The 22,290-nt window shown below is 35.7% G+C and overlaps 1 protein-coding gene across 2 annotated transcripts in view; it reads left to right on the top strand.

The window, feature by feature from the left end:
• HMGCLL1 (3-hydroxy-3-methylglutaryl-CoA lyase like 1) overlaps nt 1-22,290 on the top strand; it is an 84,674-nt gene that overhangs the window by 19,581 nt on the left and 42,803 nt on the right. For both annotated transcript variants that reach the window (XM_075498095.1, XM_075498096.1), the window contains exons 2-5: nt 5,121-5,198; nt 6,216-6,323; nt 11,421-11,516; nt 13,343-13,491. In XM_075498095.1, coding sequence (XP_075354210.1) covers nt 5,121-5,198; nt 6,216-6,323; nt 11,421-11,516; nt 13,343-13,491 — 431 coding nt within the window. The remainder of the gene's footprint in view (nt 1-5,120; nt 5,199-6,215; nt 6,324-11,420; nt 11,517-13,342; nt 13,492-22,290) is intronic.

The following is a 22,290-nucleotide window of genomic DNA, read 5'->3' as shown; positions in this document are numbered from 1 at the left end:
ATTTCTCTAGTATGTCAATGGAATTTTGAATTCTAGTGCTGTTGTCTAAAGCACTTGCAACTGCTTTGTGTGTGGTATTTCTATGTTATCATTCAGGTCATGAATGTGCAATGCTATCATAAGAAAAATGTACTTAATAAAAGCTTCTCAAGGGCTGATGAGTTTTTTTGCTAGTCATGGTCTGTTCCTGGCTACTGTTCTCCCAGTGGTCATGTCAGCAGCATACAGCAGAAGTTCTAGGATGAATACTCAGTTTATCTTTACTGAGGGATATTCACAGGTGTGTCCCACTGTTTTCTGAATATCTTTATATATTATTTATATCTCACAGGTGAATCTTCTCCATTTTCCCCCTAGTTAACTTGGGAATGAATATGTTTTATATCTGCCTTCCAGTAGCGTGAACTATATAAACAAATGTCTGCAATACCACTTCAATCATTATTTGATTATGTACTAAGATTTTAATTTCTTCCTGTTTATTTCCTCTTATGTCTTGTAAAGTTTAGAGACATCTATGTGTTCAGAAGATTGACCACTGTTTGCTTTGTTCTCCTTCCAGCAATCGTATTATTTATGTCTGAGCCTTCTCCCAGTTCTTGGGCATTTGCCCATGTCACTGCACATATACATATGGAGTTATGATGCCACCTCCCTGCTGATCCTTGTTTAAAACTGCTCTCCTGAATTATTCTTCCTTGTACAAGATGGACCTACCTTTGTTCAGTTGTCCTCTGTGCCAGAACACCACCTTGTGGAAAAGGAAAGCAGAGCTTCATCTTTGCTTTGTTAAAAAGACTGAAAAGACCTGAACCTCCAGATTCTCCTCCCTTACTTTTGGGTCCTTTCAGTTACTTTTGAGCAGTTCTAGGTAATATTTGCCAGTGCTATTAGTGTCCATATGAATGAGCTGCATGAAATAAAAATCAGAAGGCTGAAGGAACCTCAGCACCTTTGCTAGAAGTAGTGAAGCAGTGACAGAGCTTAAAAAAATGTGTTTATTTAATTTGATTACATTTACGGTTACATTAAGAAGATTATACTGGTCTAATTAAGTAGGATTTTCTATAATAAACTTTCATTTTTGGCTATTTATAGCTCAGTGAAAATGTTTCCATACAGAAATTTGGCATTTGGTGTCTCAAGCTGAATGGTATGGTTTTCCTTTTTCTAATTTTTTTAAAAAGACTCTTTGGCTGGATTCTGTTTTGAGGGAGGCAATTTTTTGTGGTTTTATATGCTTTTTGTTCTCCCTTGGCAAGGCTTGATACATGGAAAAAACAAATTTTCCAGGCTCTTAGTCTTTTATGTCAACTATTTCCGTTTTGATATTTCAAACATTGTACTTTGGTAGTCATTACTTTTTAACAGAGCCACTATATAATTCAATAAGCAGTCACCTCTAAGTATCTACCATAACTACTTTTTATACTTTGTTACATAAAAATACTTCATATAATACAATTTAGTAAATATTTTTTTCTGAAACAAAATTATTTACCTGACATGTTTAGTGTTTAATGTAAGTACTTGTGTATTTCTGTAAGGTTCACCTTTTTTGGTTTCTACTAAAATATAAAAACTGTTTTTCATTTTTCTATTTATTTCTATTCATATTTTCTATTTATTATCTGTAGACCATTTAATCCCTTACTTGAAGGTGTCAAAATTCTCTATGTTTGTCTCATTGTTGGTTCTGAAAATCCTTCCTTTTACCCAAGGGGATGGTGCACATTTAGAATCCTCCAGTCTGGGGAACTTGATCCCTCAATTCACGAAGCCCGAGTCCTGGTTAAGGTCTAATGCCATCCAGATAGTAAACAGAGAAGTGTTTAAACTCTGCATAAGCTCTTAAAGACTTCAGTCTGTTCTGTGGATTTGAAGCTTGCCTAGTGAATGCAGATGGCATTGAGCCTGGCACAGGCTGTGACTGGTGGCTCAGGTGACTTCTTCAGCTGTGTTTCAAGTGATGTCCAAATATTCTGCAAGTGTGACACTGATCCAAAGACTTCCCAAGAAAGCAGGGAGTCTCTTTTTTTCTTCCCAACAACACTGTCAAGCAGATATCTCCAATGTCTTGGAAAAATGTCCTAACAGCTAGTTACTGAGTATTCATTCATAGGACAGGTGAGATTAAGATTAAGAGCTACTCCTTTACTCCTCTGATTCAACTTGGGCCACAGAATGGAAAAATGCTAGAGTCATTTTAGCAGAAGATGGTACATGTACTCTTATAGTCTCTAATTTGTTTCTGAGTTTTATCCAGTGATTACACACTGTAAAATGCATAAATAGTACACAGGGGCCTGAACCTAAGTATTCTGCCTCCCTTTTACTTGCTTGTTATCTGACCTTCAGCAATGCAGCATGAGAGAAATTATTAGTTATGTTGGGGAGAAGGATGATCAGAACAGAATTTGTGAGATGAGTAAGAAACTGGCTGAGGAGGAAATAAGAGATAATATTGAAAGCAGATTTATTAGACCAAAGAGACATTGCTGGTGGAGTTCCTCAGGTCTTTTTTTAAAATGTGTTTCTTCTATAGCACTAACCCAAATTTTTTGAGGTAATATATGTTTGTGTTAAAATAAGATAATCATGTTAGTCCAAATGTTTTCACCAGAAAATATCAAGGTGGTAAGATCTGCTGATGACAGAAAGACAGGAGACCATTATCTGTACCACACTGGATGCTACACAGGAGGAACTGAGTAACCTTGAAGACAGGAGCAATCAATGTACTATAGGTGAAACTAGATGAAATTCAATGCAAAGCAAGACTCTTCTGGACTCAGAGCCAAGATGTTTACTCTAAGCTGTTAGTTCATCAGCTCTAAGAGTGTAAGGATTTGTCTGTAGTACTGCCTTTAGTTTCCACTATGTGGCCCTTGTGAGAGTCATCCCATACATGGTTCTCAGTGTTGTGTTCAAGAGCAGTGAATTCAAGTTGGGACTGACTAGTGGACAGGAAGGCTATAGAGAAAATCAGGGGGTGAGAGATCTGGACTATGTCTGAAAGAGATTGTATGCCTGTAATATCACAGATGGAGGATAAAAATCAATACTTGAATGCCTTTCTGCAATGTCCCTTCCAAACTTCTGTCCCCTACAAAACCCAAGGGCGGCAGACATCCCCTCAACGGCTGTATGAATGACTACTGCACGTGCTGTAGCTGTGTGAACTGTTCTTAAAGACAGGTACAGCTCTTTGATTTCAGCAAAAGTTTTACCACAGTAGGAACTGAATAGGATTTACAGGATTTGGCCTAGAAATTGAACATTTTTGCCACCGAAGTTTTATGGACATTTTTCATGCTCTAAATTAAGCTTTGGTTCACATAATCTATTTTAGCTCCTTTTCTTTTTCCAGTCACAGCTTTACTCGTAGCGCAGCTGTGGCATTTGCCTTGCTACAAGAAGAATCTGATAATCATGAAATAACCCAGATTTATGCCCGTAGTGCTGAAGTGGTGCCATATTTGTGAAAATAACTTAAAAAAAGAGAAACAATATACAGCAGATGTGAAGGTTTTACCTTCACATTTAAGTAGGTTTATACTGTCAGCGAGTGTGGGCTTAGCACAGCCTGTCAGAGTTTTAACTTACCAGATGTTCCACGTGATCAAATAGATACTATACAGCTGTTTCCCATTCTTTTTACTGGGCTCAGATAAATACACAGTAAATGCTCTGAAATATGTTTATTGTATTTTGGCTAGTGTTGCGGCTGTTGCTGCAGAGAACTTACTTTTATCCATGGGCACCAAGAATGCGGGGAGAAACCAAAGGTGCTGTAGGAATGCTCATTTTCCGTTACCATGAGGAGAAATTAGTGGGTGTTTGGTTGCAACAACGCTGATGATACTAGCCAGGGAGGGATGAAAAATGGGTTTTTCATCTGGTTGTGGATGATGCGAGATTAGTGGCTGTATTTACACACTGTAGAAGTGATTTCTGGTCTCTGGGCGAGCTGTGACTCCTGCGGGTGGGAGCCATCCCCCGGGGCTGACAGTGTTGTCCTTCCCATGGAGCTTAACTCTGAGGGGAGGTGGTGGGTGCAGTGGGAGCAGCTGTCCCATAGGTAGCTCACACTAATCCCAGCATAGGCTTTCAACACTGGAATGGGGAGACTGGGACGGATTCTGTATTCAGTGCAATACAGAAAACAGGGCACCTCCAGAGCTCCTGGTGGGGCTGCCTGCATCCCTCCTGTCTGCTCATACAGGTGCTGGCAGCGTGCCCCAAGTTGGCCATTTGATTTTTTTTTTTTTTAAGACACACAGCTTTTTGGGGGTCAGTCTGAGCAACTGCTCTGAACTGTTTCAGGACTTAAAGGCCCAGGTTATGTTAACTGCCACACTTGTCAACTTGATTCAATAACAGAGCAGCTAAATAATAAAAAAGGAAGTTTCATTTCCCTTCACCTGCTTTTCTGCTCTTGTTTCTCCTTCCTCCCCCTCCAACTCCCTGTGCGCTCCTTAGCCCTTTGACCTTATTGCTCCCTTCCCTTCCCTCCTTTCACTGTCAGCCTCCTGCCTTTCCAGATCTTCCCTTACACCTGGAAAATTCTTCTTCTTGTCTACCAGGGGCCTTCCTTGTTCTCCTTTAAATCCTTCTTTAAAACCTTCATCTTCAGGCAGTGGAATTACTTTCATCTTTCATTAATAATCTCTTCAACATTTCTTGACTGCTCTGTTCTTTTCAGATTTATAGCCTGGTCTTGCAAACATTTACAGAGAAGTAACTGTTGAGTTAAATTGAGAACATTCAGTTAGATGTTTGGAGGACTGGATCGTTCATTGGGAAGCTTTTTGAAATGGGAATATTTCTCACTCTGTAAAACACAATATTCATTTATGGTTTTATGTACATTTTTATAATAAACATTTGTGGCCTCAGAGGAGCAGTGGAATATGCTTGCAGATAACTTCTGCTTTTAACTTTTATTCCCTAACTCAAGGTGTGGAACATGTTCTCACAGATTTTTAAAGGCCGTGAGCAAAGTTACTGTTGACAATATGACTTTATACCCAGAATCATATGAGAGGACAAGTACAAAGTGTATCTTTGATCTTAGTGACCTTCATTGTTTTGTGTTTCAGTATTGATTTGTGTTTCAGGAATCTCAAGCATCTGGACTGCCTGAGTACATAAAGATTGTAGAAGTTGGGCCAAGAGATGGATTACAAAATGAAAAGGTAATTTTTCTCTTTTCTGGGGGCATGTTTTGACATGTATATCAGCATTATTTTCATTGTGTAAAATACATATATCCTGCTAATTGTGCTTCTCCCATTTTGTACTATAAATATATTTATTGATTTATGTGTTAATAACTGTCTCGTATATTAGAATAAAGGTATATTACTATTTAGCCAGATGTTAAATCATATAATTTCTTGCTATACTTGGTTAACTAGTCTTTCTGTTACTCTACTGCCATTTTTCTCTCTGGTATTTGTCTCGTCAATCAATCACATTCTGTCATGACATAACTGGTAAATGCCATGAAACACTGGCTATCTTCATAATATGTGTTTGTGCTAGATGTGCTACTATAGTAGGAATAGTACAATAGGTTTTGTCACATTTCCTGCTGAACAGGCATGGAAACAAAAAAGAAATGACTCTTTTGATAATACTTGCTGGAAGAGTTGGTAGGGAAGCATGGCAGAAGATTGAAAGAGACTATGTAAAATAGGGTAGATGTATCAAAAAAATCATCTCTTTCCACAAACAGAAGGATAAACTCACATATATCGGTGTTATTGGTGTCAATGGTGTTAACAATATAAATGGAATTACTCTGTTTATATTATTTTTTATATATAGAATTACTTTGCCTCATCTGTGAAGCTTTTTTTTAAATTTTTCTCTGGTTGGACTATTCTGTGTTACTATTTCCTTTGTCGCTTCTTTGCTAGGTTGATGTTTGGTTACTAACAATTAGTGAGGCTAGATCTATAACAAATCACATGGAAGTGCTTCCTCATTCTTTTGTGGCGGACAAAAAATGGAGTAGGATCATGTATACTGCCTAGTGCTTTCCTTGTGCAGTAGCTTCCTACTGTCATGAAACAGTATAGTATGGTATAATGTATGAGTATAGTTCATTATTTTAAAAAAAAGTATTGATTATGTGCTAAGAACATTTCACTTACAGAAGTTTCTTACCGCATGAAATACTTCAGTATAGTATATCTCCATGTCTGTAGGTGATAGTCCCAACTGATATCAAAATTGAGTTAATCAACCGGCTTTCCAGAACAGGCCTGCCTGCAATAGAAGTGACCAGTTTTGTTTCATCCAAATGGGTGCCTCAGGTATGTAAAATTATCACCATTCAGAACGATTTCAATTTAAATACCATTCCATGCAGTGGAGTTTTCCAGTAGTATAGCCTGTATAATTATACAAGAAAATGGAACAGAAATAATATATTGTTTATTTTTAAAATTGGATGCTGTTGTCAAACACCATTTCTGCAGTTTTCAAGTTTTATGCTTTTATTCAGGTCAGCTGAAGTTGGGCTAATTATTAAAAAGTGGTCAAAATTGAAGAAAGGCTGGCAAGCTGTGCAGAAAGCTGGTTAAATCCCTAACTTGGCAGAATTTGGGGGCAGGTTCCTCCAGAAGGGAAGGGAAACTGGAAGCCAAGCACGATATCAAGGGGAGCAGAGGTTGTAGCTTTGTTGACCAAAGGGCAGTCCAACAGTCCGTGAGAGCAGAGCAAGTCTGGTGAGGGTAACCAGGGCAGCCAAGAGTACACATACTCAGGTGAGTCCGCAGTGATGCAGCAGGTCCAGGGTCAAGTCAACTCTGTGAGACACAGTCAGGACCCAGTCAGTAAGGTACGTGGCCAAGCATGGGCTTGGCTGCGCTGTGCAGCTGCACTGTTTCTCAGGCAGGGAGGAATCATGAGAGTGTCTCAGCTTAAAAGTTTCTTCTGAGTGAAAAGGGAGAGTAGGCCACATTAAGACTTCTTAACAGAGCTGTTTGGGGGAGCCTCTGCTGATCTGCTTTCCAGCTTTTATTGATGAGCTCCAAGGCTGATTGAGGCTTCTCAAGTTGCTGTCGTCATCAATTAAATGGCCTTGAGCGCAGGCAGCTAAACTCTTAAGAAGGAGAGCGCTCCGGGCCCTGATCAACAGAAATGCTAGGAGTACAATTTGCCATGGTTACTACATAGGGTGTGAGAAATCTTAAATATTGTAATCTCTCTCCAAACATAAATAATTTAGCAGGTGATTCCCTATTTCCCCCTTGCAGCATGAGGGTAGGAATTTGTATGAGTGTGTATGTGCAAGGGACAGCAGTAAATGGGGAGTGAGAGAATTGGGTCGCAAGATGCTGAGTGGGGATAAGATGTGTGGGGACGATCTATCAACCTTCTGAGTAAAGGGCAGCTGGGATATAGGATGCTGAGTGTAGACATAGTGATAAAGAGAATATGAAGCTGTTGGGATGCCGAGTACTGAGTTTGAGTATCCAGATGAGCAGCAGTGGGCCTGATCGCTGGGGAACAGCCATGGTGGAGGGGACTTCTTGTGGAAGCAACATCGGTTCAGAGACCTAGAATCAGGGAAGGAAAACGTAGGTGCGCAGGGCTTGTGCAAACTGGGGAAACTTCTCTACAGAGCTCCCTAGCATCAAATCAGTGGAGTAGACTCCTCAGGCCTGGGGGTTGTGTGGACTGTCATGGAAACTTGTCTCTTCCCTGAAGCCAAACACCATTTTTTAACTGCTGCACTTGGTACATTTCCATGTATCTATCCACCATTCAGTCCTCCTTTTCCAAACACTAACTTTACAAACATACACACACATACAAACACACATACGCTTCCGTGTTAAGGATTCTAGTTAAGGAGAGATGTTGCAGATTCTATCCTGATTTTGGATTTGCCTACAAAGAGGCAGTGATTTTCTGTGGTTAGTAATATAGAGAAAATTCTTTACAATCAATGTTAACGTTGTACTGTGGAATGGAGACAAAGAAAGTACTTGTGCATTTTATTTTGCTCTTCATTTATGTAAATATTCAGTTGTAACTAAAGATTTGGGATGGTGACACATTATTAATATAATTTAATGTTGTTCCTACCTCTGTTCTACTATTCTGAGAACTAATAGTCATCGATGTAAAAAAGAAAGGTAGCATACCTTTCTTTCTTGTCCTCTAAATGAAATTTCATTTTCCATATGTGGAAGTGTGTTTGGAAGATCTAAATTTGGGACTTTTGTGTATGTAGTAGTAGTTAGGCACGTTACTTATTTTGCAGATCTAGCACTCTATCAGCAGCCATACTGAGTTTTGATGAATCGTAATAATTTGCGTATTATTTTTCCAAAGTTAATTTTTACCTTTGGTACAATTCAGCAGAAATCCCAGCCTTTCTGAACTCAGCAGCAAAACTGCATTGGCATTAGGAGTGCCAGGTTTTCATTTGAGATTTAATGCTGAAAATTCAGGCTTAGTCCTGAAGTATACTATGTAGCTCCTGTTTGTGCAAACTTGATAATTCTCTGCAAGTAAGGAAATAAATCAATACTTGTCTATATCATTTAAACTCATTTTCAAGAAATTACACACTTCTTTGTACAGAAGCATTTGAGTACTTACATGTTTAGTAAAGACCACACAAATTATTTACAAAGTAAAACATGAAATTAATTGATTTGAGAAAATACTTCAATTTTTAACATTGTTTGTTGCACATCTTCTGTCAAAATGTATATAAAGTTTGTCCTTTTTAAACTGAGAATGCATCCTGGGCCTGGACTGTATTCCAGGCTTTCCTCTGAGAAAAACATGGTATGATCATACTTTTGCTTATTCATGAGTTAGCAGAGCAACCTGGCTCTACAGTACTCTCTAAGGGACTCCTTTGACTTGTTTCAGTGTTCCCAGGATCACCAGAGAAGGGCCTAAAGGAAGGATAATAGGAAAGGGGAAGAGAACAGTGACAATGCAGAATTTCTTTGGTGTCGATGCAGGGGCAATGAGTTTTCAGATTGCGTCCATTAAAAGCGCCTAGGCTAAGTGTTTCCAAGTGCCATCAAACTTTGGCAGTTACAGCAACAGGGAATAATGTTGGGGGTTTTAAACATTAGAAGGAAAAGTCCAAAGGAAAGGTGGATTTCTTCCTTTCTTGTTTAATTATTTCCTTTTCCTGTGAGCCATTAGGAGTACCAAATTTAACATAGGTTTGTCAGTTTTGGAAAAAAGAACAATCCCTTCTTATCTTAAATTCATGTCTGAGTACTTTATTTTAATTGCTTAATTTCTGTTTAAAATGTTTTGTATTTAGAAGATAAGGTTGTGTTGGTTTGATGTGGAGTGCAGTCTTGACTTTGTCTTTTCTTTGCTCCATTTTTCTTTTCATAGGTCATGGGAATAGAATTCACGGTTATGTTTAGATCACTCATTCACTTATTTCTTTTTTTAGTATTTTAAAGCTCTTTTATGGTTTCCCATCCACTGTTTTTTTTGGCAGAGATTTTTTAACTGAAAAAAGCTAAAAGAAAAAGTTCCACGGTAGTGAGGTGCCATATAAAACAGGATCCCACACCTATAACCTAAACGGCCAAAAATTATAAATACCTACCATTAGAAAGCTTATTTTTAAAGAAATTTGGAAAAGAAATATTTTATTACAATTTAAAATCTTATAACATGCAATATGTGGTAAAATGGGATTTTACTTACAGGAAAAATAGTAATGGGACAAATGTAATACATATAATATTATTTGGACCTGGCAGCTTTATACTGGTTGAAAAAGTGTCATTTTGGTTTTCTAGTATATTTTAAGTCAAGCTATAATTTTAAAGTGTGGAATTAGTTCCAGCATTTGCCATTTAATTAATCATTTGGTTTCAAACATTCTTCCTTGCCCTGAGAAATGTAGATACTACTTATATTAAATTAAGGAATGAAAAATTGTTCTTAAAAAACTAAGCCATTACCAAATGCTTTTTCGTGAGGTTATCAGATATGTTAGGTGGTCGCACTGATTTAGTTTGTGTAGAAGCAATTACAAAAAGTTGCTTTGTGTCATCACTTGTTTCCTGATGAGAAATGAGTTGTGTCTGCTATAAGACACTTTTCATACCATATATCCACTTCCTCATAGATACATGTTGGGCTTACATTTGAGGAACCATACATGCATTTTTCTGATATTTTTAATCCATTCATTTTCATAGTAGGAAACCAGTGACAGGAAGATTCCAGGTTGCCAGTAGTATTGTCAGTTAATAATCTGGTATAATTTAATACCACATATTTAGAATTGTGGTACTGCAAAGCTATCAATAAAGTATCCATTGAAAATAAGAAGTAATGAAAGCTTTGTAGTTCGTATATCTTTTCATACGGTACTCCTCAAATGACTTTTCATCAGTGTGGAAAGAATCAGAAATCCAATTTAATATTGCTTGCTTGGAAGATTTTCTTTTATGAGAGCTGATTTAAAAAGCATTTAAAATACACTGTTCATTTTTCAAAACTCAAAATCCATAAGACATGAAATATGAGGGATATGTTTTATTAACTGTATTATTTTCAGGCATGCACACCGTTAAAAAATAAACTAATTTTTCCTCCACTTCTTTCAAGAAAATGTGCTTGTCTAAATAATCTACAGTTTATTACATGAATAAGTCTTTGATTCATCATCTTGGTTAGTACTCCATTTAATCTTGAGTGAGAAAAGTGTAAGCATATCTTAAAAAGGCAGTTTCTTTTGTGAGAGGAGACGAAGGAAAACAAATGCTTGAATAAAGTAATGGTCCTTGGCCTTTGCTATAATAAAGAAGTATTTTCTTCTTTTGAAAGAAAATTCTAAGTATATTAAAATATTACGCTATGCAAAGAACTGGATTTTGCTATATTTTTAAGGATAGACTTGTGATTAGTCTTTTCAAATATGCTGATTACAGTGTTGAGTAATTCAGGTTGCTTTATGCTTAAGACTGTGAAGTTGCATTTATCAGAGTGCTGAAGTTTTCAAGATTTGGATGGTTTTAAAATGTCAGTTATTCTGTTAATTCCACCTATTGAGTCCATTGAGGTAAGTTTAAAGTTGCGATAACAGTTGATGATCAGCATGATCACAAGTCTGTCAGTTTATGATGCAAATTATGTTTTTACAGATACACACAAAAAGAAACCATAGAAATCTTAGCCCCAATTCTATATTCATATAGAACTGGAAAGCTTGCAACTCAAATACTCAAAAGTTAAGAAATCCAAAAAAAGAGTGCTTGTATGACATCAATTTAACGCCTTTGTTGTTACACTTTTTGTATGAACTATATACCTAATGAAGGCAAAAACACAGACTAAGCCAATTTCTGCTTAGCTACATAAAATTAGAAAATAACTGCTGATCAATACAAATTATTTATATATTTTAGATGGCAGATCACAAAGAAGTAATGAGGGGCATTGAGCGGCATCCTGGAGTCCAATATCCTGTTCTCACGCCTAATCTTCAGGGTTTTCATTCTGCTGTAAGTGCCTTCATAGAAGATGTCCACAATTACCTATTTTGTGTTTCAGATTCTTTCAGTTCAGTACAATAAACTAGCTATTTAATGTCATATAACCTGTCCTGTTAGAACTAAGGTATAGTTTTTTTAATTAAGAACTCTCAGGTTTTGTTGTGAAAAATGGGCAAATTCACAGAGTGATGTTAAGCTGTATGTATTCATATTTTAATGGAAGTATTGATCAAGCAGTCTTTGCAAGTTCCTATAGATGATGCTTGCGTATAAAGAGAAAGACAGTTCCTTCTCCTTCTTTGACTTGTTGGCCCTAGAAAAGTTTCTGAAGAGTGTCTTCTTATTGGAAGGTAGTGAAGAAGAATGAGGAAAGAGTCAATTAAATTAAAATGCTTTATAGGAATGTATTAGATTTCTTCAATTCTGCATTTCGTTTTGGTATGGTTTGAAAGTTTAAATTGTTTCAGTTCATACAAAGCAAATATTCAAAATTATAGACTCAGAGTGTTTGGAATTGCGAAAATGGAGCAGTTCAGTCTTCTTAAAACATACACATTGATAGTCAGATCTTTACACTTCTTTGTTTCCTGAAAATTTTTCATGCTTCTGTGCTTTTGTCTTGATATAGGACAAGCTGTGTTTGGAAAGCGTACTGCTTGATGGACATTTGTGGTGTAGTCTATCATTCAGTTTCTATACTGCATATGGAATCTCTATTAAAACAGAATCCTGTACGTAGGCGAGTTAACTATCAATAGTCAGATTTATAGTGCCACAACTTTTGTCTGTAATGGTAGCTTGTATGAGTTGAATTAAATCTGCTATATCTCTATACCGTATTTAGTGATATAATGAAAGGAAAGCAATGCAAAAATAGTTGTAGGTTATTGCAGAGTTCTTTCTTGCTGCTATATTTTTTTCTTCCCTCTATTTGAAAGGATATTTGTTGCTGTAAGGGTTGCTGAAGCTTAGACATTATCCTGCAGAAGCAGAGAGAAAAGAGAAAAGCTCCATTCTTTTTCATAGAACAAGAATATTATTCTCACTGGAGAGTGAGAATTAATTAATTAGCTATTCTCCTAAGCTTAAAAGTTTTCTTCTCCTATCATTTGGCTTTCAGCATTCTAGTTTGCCTCATGTTAGTTGATTTACTCAGTACTGAGGTGCTGAGTACAAGCTGAGGCTAATTGCCCCTTCAGTGAAGTCACCATATTTACACATTTTTTAGACTGATATTTGCTCTGAGACTTTTTCTCAGCAGACTCTCACATACATGTTTTCCATATTATCCATATTGACTACGACACCAAGACCAATGGCGCCCTTGATCCCAGAGTTGATTCTAACAAGGAAATCCCTGTTGGTTATTGTTGCTGCTCTACGCACATGCAGGCACAGAGCTTTCCTAAGCATGAGAATGACTTCCTGGCATTCATGAGGAACAGGCTTTGTACAGAGGATGGATATTTCAGAGTTGTTATATGATCTTTTCCTTTTCTGAAAAATGAATATAAGTATCAATCATTGTTATTTTCATAGTTGGTTCATATGATTTCCTACATCTTAATACCTTTATCATTTATCACTTTAAAAATGGGTTTACCTAATTGCTAAGAAGAGGAAGGAAATCCGCCATAGTGAATGAACTCAAAGTTTGATTCAATCTGTTTTTATACAATAGATAAAAAAAAATTTGGAATGAAACTTATATTTTAGATATGGATGATATACTTATAATGCACTTTAAAATTCTAGAATGTCATACAGAATTAAATGCTTAATCTAATCTTTTAATATAGTGTTATGATTCTGTTTTATTGAAATGTATTTTTCAGATTGCAGCAGGGGCTACAGAAGTCTCAGTATTTGGTGCAGCATCTGAATCTTTCAGCAAAATGAATATTAATTGTTCAATTGAAGAAAGCATAGAAAAATTTGAAGAAGTTGCTAAATCTGCAAGGAGTATGAATATTCCAGTGCGTGGGTAAATATAAAGATTCTCAAGTAATACAGAGTTATTGGAGTCACTGTTACAGGGGGTTTTTTTGTACCAGTAGGAAAGTATCCTACCAAAGTTTTACATTTTCGATGAATTGAAATAATAGTCTTTATTGTGATTTTTTTTTTTTTTAAAGATTGAATATATTTAGTAATTTTGCTCTATGTTTTGTAACTGCTAATGGTGACTAGTTTTCTCTGGAAATCGAAAAAAATAAGCTGTGTGTATAAATGTACCCATTTTATTATACAAATTTATTTTATCTTCACAGATGACAGAATAAAATTTATTTTGTGCTGCTGAGAACTCATAACACTGTTGTCTGCACCTTAAAAAATACCCTGCATACTTTTATATTATTATAGTATTGATAATATATCACTTCATACACTGTATGAGTATATAAAGTGATATAACAAATTTACTCCTAAGAAAAAAAAAATATTCTTGATGTAAGTTATTCTGAAAACTCCAGGCATTGAAGTGTTTGGAGTGTCTAGTGCATGAAACTCTGGAATTGTCCAGTATTTATCTTTCTCTAGAGTGCCTTCTTTTAAACTTGAAATAATCCTGAAAGGTACTCACCCTTGAACAGTCTTTCTTTTTCATTTCCATTTTGTTTTGCATTAGACAGAGCTACTTATCTAAGATTATTTGTGAAGGTCCTTGTGAATGCAAAAAGGCTTACATAAGTTCAAGGAGAAACTCAACAGTGAGATTCATTGAGGATTACTAGTAATACAAACTACATCATGCTCAGAAAATACCTGGACTTTAAAATAGATAGAGGTAGATATCTCAGAGACTAAGTGCTTGAAAACCTGTCTGGGAATAAATACCAGATCTCTCTTTCCTCCAGAAATAGTGATGCATAATGCTACTGCTCACTTTTCATACAACAGTGTGGCAGTTTGAGCTTTTGCCTTGAGAAGGGGAGATCTGACTTCTAGTTATACCTCAGCCTTGGAAGATTACAGAATAACAGAATGGTTTAGGTTGAGAGGGACCTCTGGAGGACATCTTGTCCAACCCAAGGATTTTAACACACACACATCCAACCAAGGATAGCTTGTAAATGCTTGGGTCCTTATTCCCTAGCCTGGTTATATGTTTCAGATGGTAAATCACTGAATAGAGAAGAAAGAACTTTCACTGTATTAAGAAACAATAACTTGTACCAGAGTTTAAATGCTCTACCTAGCTGCTAATCTGTCAGGTAGAGTCAGGGTTTGCCTTCCTGAGCAACTTCTCTCATAAGAGGTCTGTTTGTTTAAAAGGTCTCTACCACCACTGTTTGCCACATTTTTCTGGAACTAAATTCTAAGCTGAGAACATAACCAGCAATTTGAGTTCACCAGGAGGATTAAGCTCAGGTATGCGTGAATTTTAGGTCCTGGATAGGTGTAGATAAGGGAATAGGCAGTCAATTCAGAAAGGACAGCATGTGTATGGCAACAAACCTTAGGCACTGGTGAACATAAACTTTTGCTTTCTGGCTTTCTCAGATGTCTAGGCATGTCAGGCAATATTTTCTGTTTCATATTCCTGTATTTCACTAAGAAAATTCAACCAAATGGCACAACAGAGGCAACCAACCATCAAGGGAATCCTCAAAACTTATGCATTGTATATGTTTTTGGATAGCTGTGCGTGTCAACAAATGGACTTTGCAACTGGCCCAGAAGATGTAAACTGCAGGTGATGAAGAAGCCCCTGTGGTGTACTCTAGATTGATGTTGGAGCTTAAAATGTTAACTTACCTTCTGTGCACTAGTTTTCACATGTTTAAGGAAGTGGCAACCTGCTGCTTTTTTTTCCACAGGTTGTATGTTAAAGGCATTTGTAATATGCCAGTAGCAGTTATTCTGGCACTGATACAGTGATGTGATGGAAATGACTGTTCCCATGATAGGATTCTACAACATTCCCATACATTTATTGTCTACTATCTGATGAACTGTGTGTGGCAGGTTTTTTTCTGCACACAGCAGAAAAAAATGAGAAAGCAGCAGAATGGGAAGGCACATACAGAGAGGAAGAAGTAAGAGGCAGAAAATGGTCAAACAGAAGCAGAGCACAAAAAAAAAAAGAATATTATAATAATTAAGAATAAAAAGAAGGAAAACAAAGCAAGGAGATACAAAGAGAGGGGTATCAAGAAATAGGTAATGAAGCAAACAGAAAAAACAGCAGTACTGAGATGAAGAGAAATGAGATAATTGAACTCAGAGAAAACATACAATCAGACTATGTTTTAAAAGTGCTTACTTTGTGCATCCAGTACAAAGATCTGTAATTTCATTTCAGTATGCAAACCTAGACAAACTTCACACAGTACATGCAGGACAATTTTATTGAGTCTGTTGTGCCAGATACAGTACGTTACACAATGCTTCAACAGTGGACTGCTTAATATCAGCTATGCTACAAAGTGAACAGATTCAAAGTTGTCAATGAAAATGATGTAAGTTCACTCCAGATATAGCTTTCTTCCTTAGGCTTACAGGTCTAAGAAAAGTGAATCATTTAGAAGTAGGAAGCCATTGACAGAATCATTCAATTTGTGGGATTATAACTGAGTAAAGAATCCAATTAGAGAGGTTAAGTATATTGAAGATAAACGACATTTATGTTTGTTTCAGCTATCTTCATCACAGGATATTAGCTTGGGAACTAATTTATCCAGTGAAAAATAGAAGTTGAGGCATCAGGAGATAAGATGCTGGACTAACGTTACACTTCAACAAATCAAAAATTTTAGGAGAGGACTCTCCAGTATTTGTCCAGGGGGTTCTAATATAACTCAATAATAAAGTAGCTAATCTGCTAAAAATCTGCTGAGAATCTAAATTGCAGAATATGGAGCCTTATTTCATAACAAAAAAACCTAACAGAGGTAATAATTCTGAGTATCTGAAACATCCATTGAACATGGATTTCAGTATATGGAAATATTGAAAAGAAAGTTTTGAGCATGCTAGTACGTTAGAAGATAAAAGAGAACTGGTTAATACAATCTGTTTGGACTTTGAGTGCACTTTTTAAATAATCCCTCCCAGGGAGATTTTGAGGAGGCAATATAGTAATTAATGAGAAATAAAATGTTGCTGTGGATCAGTCTAGACACATATGTTTTCAAGAGATTACCAAGTATTGTGATACATTGAGTCTTGTTCCTGCATATTCATACTCATTCAGATGCACTCTGCAGAGTTACAGGAATCTGGGTTGCAGAGTTACAGGAATCTGTAGGAAGCATTGAAACAGAATGATTGCTCAGAAATAATTAAAAAAAAAAAGAATTTTTAGTGTCCATCTACCTCGATACTTTCTTTTAAGCTCCAGTGTACAGTCTTTTGTTGAGTAGAATTCTGAAGACCAGAAAAATAATAGCAGGAGCATGAACATAGAAATGCAGAATTCAGAAGGACTTTTTTTAATGGTAGATCTCTTAGCAGTTGAACAGAGCTCTAGAAGGTGGACTCAAAACTTTTAATTAGTTAAAAAATGAAAAAATACCGATAAAGAAGCAGCATCAGTTTTGAATGCCAAATTCAGGAAGTAAATAAATCTGTTTACAACATTTCAGCTGCTTGTGAGCAGGAGGATTATGGAAGCAGACCGTCATTTCCAACTTAATTGTAGAAGATGAAACCATAATTTTCTCTGGTACTAACACCCAACAAAAGCCTGCACTACTACAGGGAATTCATTAGGACTTGAGTGGAAGTAGTTCTTTAGTTCCCAAATATTGCAGTACATTTAGAAGACTTGTGAAGTTTTACATTCTATTTGATGATACAAAACACAGGGCTTCACTTACTTAATAAAAAAAGGTGTGGAAAAGGTAATCAGAAAGTAAAACTTAAACAGAGATTTCATAGAAATATTCAGTGCAATCAAGGTGACTTTTTCGTGGAGATAAAACAATCAAAAAAGAATTACCTATCAAAGCCTGCAATATATGATCTTGATTTATGATCCCATATTTAGCTGCTACTAAAGAAGCTGCTTTTAATGACTGTTAAAATAAATGGCATTTTTGTATCCCATTTCCATGCAAAATTCTCTAAATGCTGAGACAGTGAAGGCTTTGTGGCAAGTTGTTCTTTATGCTTTATATCCTGATCTGTAAGTATCACATAGACAAGTCAAGCAGGGGCAGAAACTGACAGTTTCAGAAATTGAAATTTGGGAGTTTCTGTTGAATGACCTCAAACCCAGCAATATGGAAACAAAAGGATGGGATATTACATAACTCACCAGTTGACATTCAGTATTTAGAATTGGTGCTCATGGTTTGACTGGTTGTTATTTAATTTCAAGCAGAAGATTAGTTTCAGGTTTTATATTGTTGTGTGGCTTCTATTTACTGAAAATAATGATAGACTGTTTACAACTATTGTTGTAACATGAGGCAAGTCTGAGCATGACCACACAAGTCTGAGCTTGTCATCCTAAATCTGCTTGTAGTTACTAGAGGGAAGTAGGCAGCCTTCAGGCTATGATTTATTGTATGTGCTTTTTAAAGTGCCTGCCTTAGGATAAGATGAACCACTCTCCAAATGATCCAAAGGAGCTTGGGTGCTTGGATGACTATGTTAGTCATCCTATAGATGGCCTATCTAAGGCATAGGCTGTAGACTATTATCTCTGATATCAGAAGTTAAGACAGATGAGTCCCATCCTACCTGTGCATAGGCTAAGGATTAGCACCTTGTAATTTACGTAAATTACAATAGATATGAGAAATGTATTAATAGGCTTTGTGCTGCAAGGTAACACAAAATGAAGCTGTGGATTATATGGACAAAGATTTGTACTCTGTGCACTGAAAATCAATGTTTTGTTTTTAATCACCCTTTAGAGATTGGCTACTTTAAAGAACCATGGCCAAAACCTGCAGCCTTTGCTCAAGCAAGCTCCCAGGACTAGACATTTTGGCTTCTAATATAAATTTTGTTGGCTAAATATTTTGCTTGAATTACTTAGGTAATAAAAATATTAATATGCATAAATTGTATTTATATTAATTTCAATACAGAGATTGTTTCCTTTCTAAAGCACTATTATTGTTTAAAGTGTTATTTATTTGCAGGAAATGGATAATTTAGTGCCTTGCCCTAACTCCTTATTTGTGCAGTTGAAAAATACTTCCAAAAATAATTTTAAGGGGTTCAAATTTTATTTCCTATTTTTACTGGCAATTTAGAATTTATGTAGTGAGCATAAATCATTGGCAATCCTTGAATCTTATGAAAAATGCACTCAAACAGTTGAAACTAAACTTTAAGCTTTTGCATGTCTTACTGTTGCTACAGCTGCACTAACATTGACTCGATCATCATCCAGAAAATTTATGTTGTCAGCTGTCACATTTAAAATCTGTAGCACAGTACACAGTTTTCTAAATGTTTACTAAATTAGTTCAAATATTTATGAAGAATTGAAATCTTGCGTATGGTCTTAGAAGTTAGACTATTTATTAGCGTCATAAAGGAGTTTTTGTTTTTTTGTACATGCATAAAAACTTTACAGTAATATCTGGGACACGTTCTGTGAAGACACTGAGCCAAATCAGTTATAAACTGTGTGGTCAGCTAATTACTACTATGCATATTTTGCATGTGAAATGACACAAAATACTGCTGGTTTTAGAATTGCATCTTTTAATGCATAATTTAGGTGCTATTAAAAATATCACATCTTTTTCAGTGATTAAAAATGAAGCTTAGCAGCCAGGATTGATGAAAAACTGTGGCAAATGATAACTGCAAGTAGTCACTTGGATTGTGTTTTAATTTAAATGTATTTTTAATGTGCATATGAAGAAAAAGTTAAGTAAATTCTGATTAAGCTAGATTCTTCCAAGTGAATTATTCAAAAATTTAAAAAGACACAGAAATAAATTGCAATTAGTACAATGGAACAGTAAGGACGTAAGGACTTGCGTTTCCCCCTTTTCCACAAATGGTACTTCACTACCTACCTTGTGTCCTGTGACAGTGAAATAAAGTCAGACTATCTCCCTCTGAAACATGCAGTTCTGTATAGGACTGTCTTAGTCCTAATAAAAATTAACTGGGAATATAAGAGCTGAAAGGTTGTAATTTTTTTTTCTCTGCTAAAAAACACTTTTCCATGACCAGCAATTAAAAGCTGTATTTATGTCCCAGTCCTGAAAAATTTTCATGTGAATAGTCCTTTTGAGGCCATTTGGACTATTTGCATGTGCAAATGTGAATGTGTATGCAAATGTTTAGAGGTTCAGTGTTAGAAAAACAGATGCAAATGTTTGCTGTAAAATAACTCTAGAAGCATGTCCTTACAAAGCTGCTGCTTCATAAATTAGAGCATATGTAATCACACATTAATTCTAAACTGGTGTATGTAATTCCTTTGTTTATAGTCCTACGTCTTTTAAGAATGAGCAGTATGGTGAAGTTCACTATACATAAAAGCATATTGAAGTGTATTAATATTTGGCTTACATCTGTGTTTCTATAGAATTCAAATATTGGTTGAAATATTTCAAATATAGCAATGTTTTTTGCTATCACAAATAGATACCAAACAAATGATTGTATGCAATATTATTATTATTGTTACCTTTTATATTATGTTATAATAAAGGTTACAGGTTGCAACGTATATAATTCCTTGTTGATTATAGGAAATAATTATTGTTTTACTTTGATGCTAATACACAAGGTAAGACACAAAATAGTGGAAACTTAAAGAGAAAGAATTAATTTTACTTATCTTTGGCTTGTACTAGTGATATTTGGATTTATTTTGAAAAAAACCCCAAACATGTGAAAGAACACATCGGTTTTATTTTAATATACTTTATAACAAGTAATTCCAGAAACTAATAATGAAGTCTGTTTTGTTGATGAAGAAACATCCTGATTATCTGAAATGTCTGATTATCAAGACAATCTGATCCTTATAATTCAGTTCAGTAATGCTCTTTTTTTCTTTTATTACAGTTCATCTTAAATACCTTAATTCAAGATATTTGGGTGGCCTTACAATACTGTATTTTATATACCTAATTAGAAGTACCATGAGATAAATAAACTCCCAACAATTCAGTTTTGCACAAATCAATACAGTTTAACAAAGTATGTTTTATGAATACAGACAGAAACTTTGAACTCATATTTTCTGGTGGTCTGGAATACTTAGGGCTGGAGTACACATGTTTTTTCACATTGCTTTAAACTCCCATTTTTAGACTACACTGTGCAGTTTAGCATAGTCACAATTATATTGATAATAGGGTGATTTTTACCATTATCACTTCTTTACATAGTAAAATCGATTTAACACCGTCATGTCACTGTAAGTGAGCCTATATTTGAGATTATGGGAACAACAAAATGTAGATGAACATTTAATAGACTTGGAAGCAACACATTTTAGTATGCAAATGGTAAACAAATCTACAGGGTTACACAGTACTAAGCCAGCTGGTCACAGTCCCCTGGAGAAGTTTGAGAAGCTGGGGATTGCCGGGATGTGGGGACTTGGTGCATTTCTCTGTACTGGGGACAGGTTAAGAAAAGGATGTAGAAGCCATTGTACTAACTCCATCATACTGGATGATTGCACTATGTAAGAGGAAACATTTTCCTTAGGAATAACTTTATACCAACTTTTACCAATTTTTTTTGTGCCTGCAGATAGAAAATATCATTAGTAGGCCAGAAGAGCTGCTTTTTTTAAAAAAAAAAAAAAAAAAAAGGGATACTTGTGGAAGTAAAAATGACCCCTGTTTCTTCTTAAAGAGTAGCCTAAAATCAGACTTGAAATGTTAGTATGAAATTATAAGGTAACAATACAATGTGCTTGCTAGTGTGTTACTGATTGCTCCATGGATAATTCAATATAGTTATTAAAAGTTAAGTGGCCCTTCATTATAGTAACAGTTTTGTTCTGTTTTTAGAGAAGTTATTTTCTAGAACATAGTTCACAAATTAACAGTGTTTTCTGGGCATTCTAAAAATAATAACAAATATTATTACTATAGGATTCATTTTGAATAGCATATATATTACTTGCAACTGGACACTAAATACATGGAGAGGTTGTTTCCTTTTTTTTTTTTTTTTTAATCAAATGTGGAAAAAAAATCCTGGCCTTATTTACAAATTTTGGGCTTGGCTTGGAGATTCTGTTTCTGGAAGAATCTCCTTTGCCTCTTCTCTTATTTGTATTTCCCCTCTCCTTGCAGTAAAGATTGCCTGTTTTTAACAAATGGCTTCCTTTGCAAAGAGACAGAATATATCAACCTTAATATTATGAATTCACCAAATGATAGGCATATACATTTTAGCACGAACATCCAATAAAAATAAATACATCTGCAGTGAACATGGTAAATTATATGCGAACTTACACTATAATAATAAACAGGAAACAGCAGCATCTGAGTCTGCAACTGGCTTCTCAGGAGGCTCTGTGCTTCCAGCTGTGGTAGCAGCTGTGGATCTGGCTCTGGAACTCTTGCTGAAACAAGCTGACAAAGGGCTGATTACAACATGGAGTTCAGTTTCTGCTTGGATTCATTTTCCTTTTAACACACTTCGGTTATGAAAAGTTTGCTCGTTTACCCTGTTTGTGGTTTTATATACTGCACTTCACAGTCATTGGGCTGGTGTGGTGATTATCACCATTCCTAGTGACCTTGATCGTGGGCACCTTACACTGTCTATACCATTTGTGGAACATTGCAATTTGGTTTTGGCTTACTGGAAGAAATTGAAAACTCTCTTCCTC

Source organism: Mycteria americana, chromosome 3, assembly GCF_035582795.1.
Source record: "Mycteria americana isolate JAX WOST 10 ecotype Jacksonville Zoo and Gardens chromosome 3, USCA_MyAme_1.0, whole genome shotgun sequence".
Lineage (NCBI taxonomy): Eukaryota > Metazoa > Chordata > Aves > Ciconiiformes > Ciconiidae > Mycteria > Mycteria americana.
The sequence above is the reverse complement of the archived record's forward strand: the minus strand, read 5'-3'. Positions and strand labels throughout refer to the sequence as shown.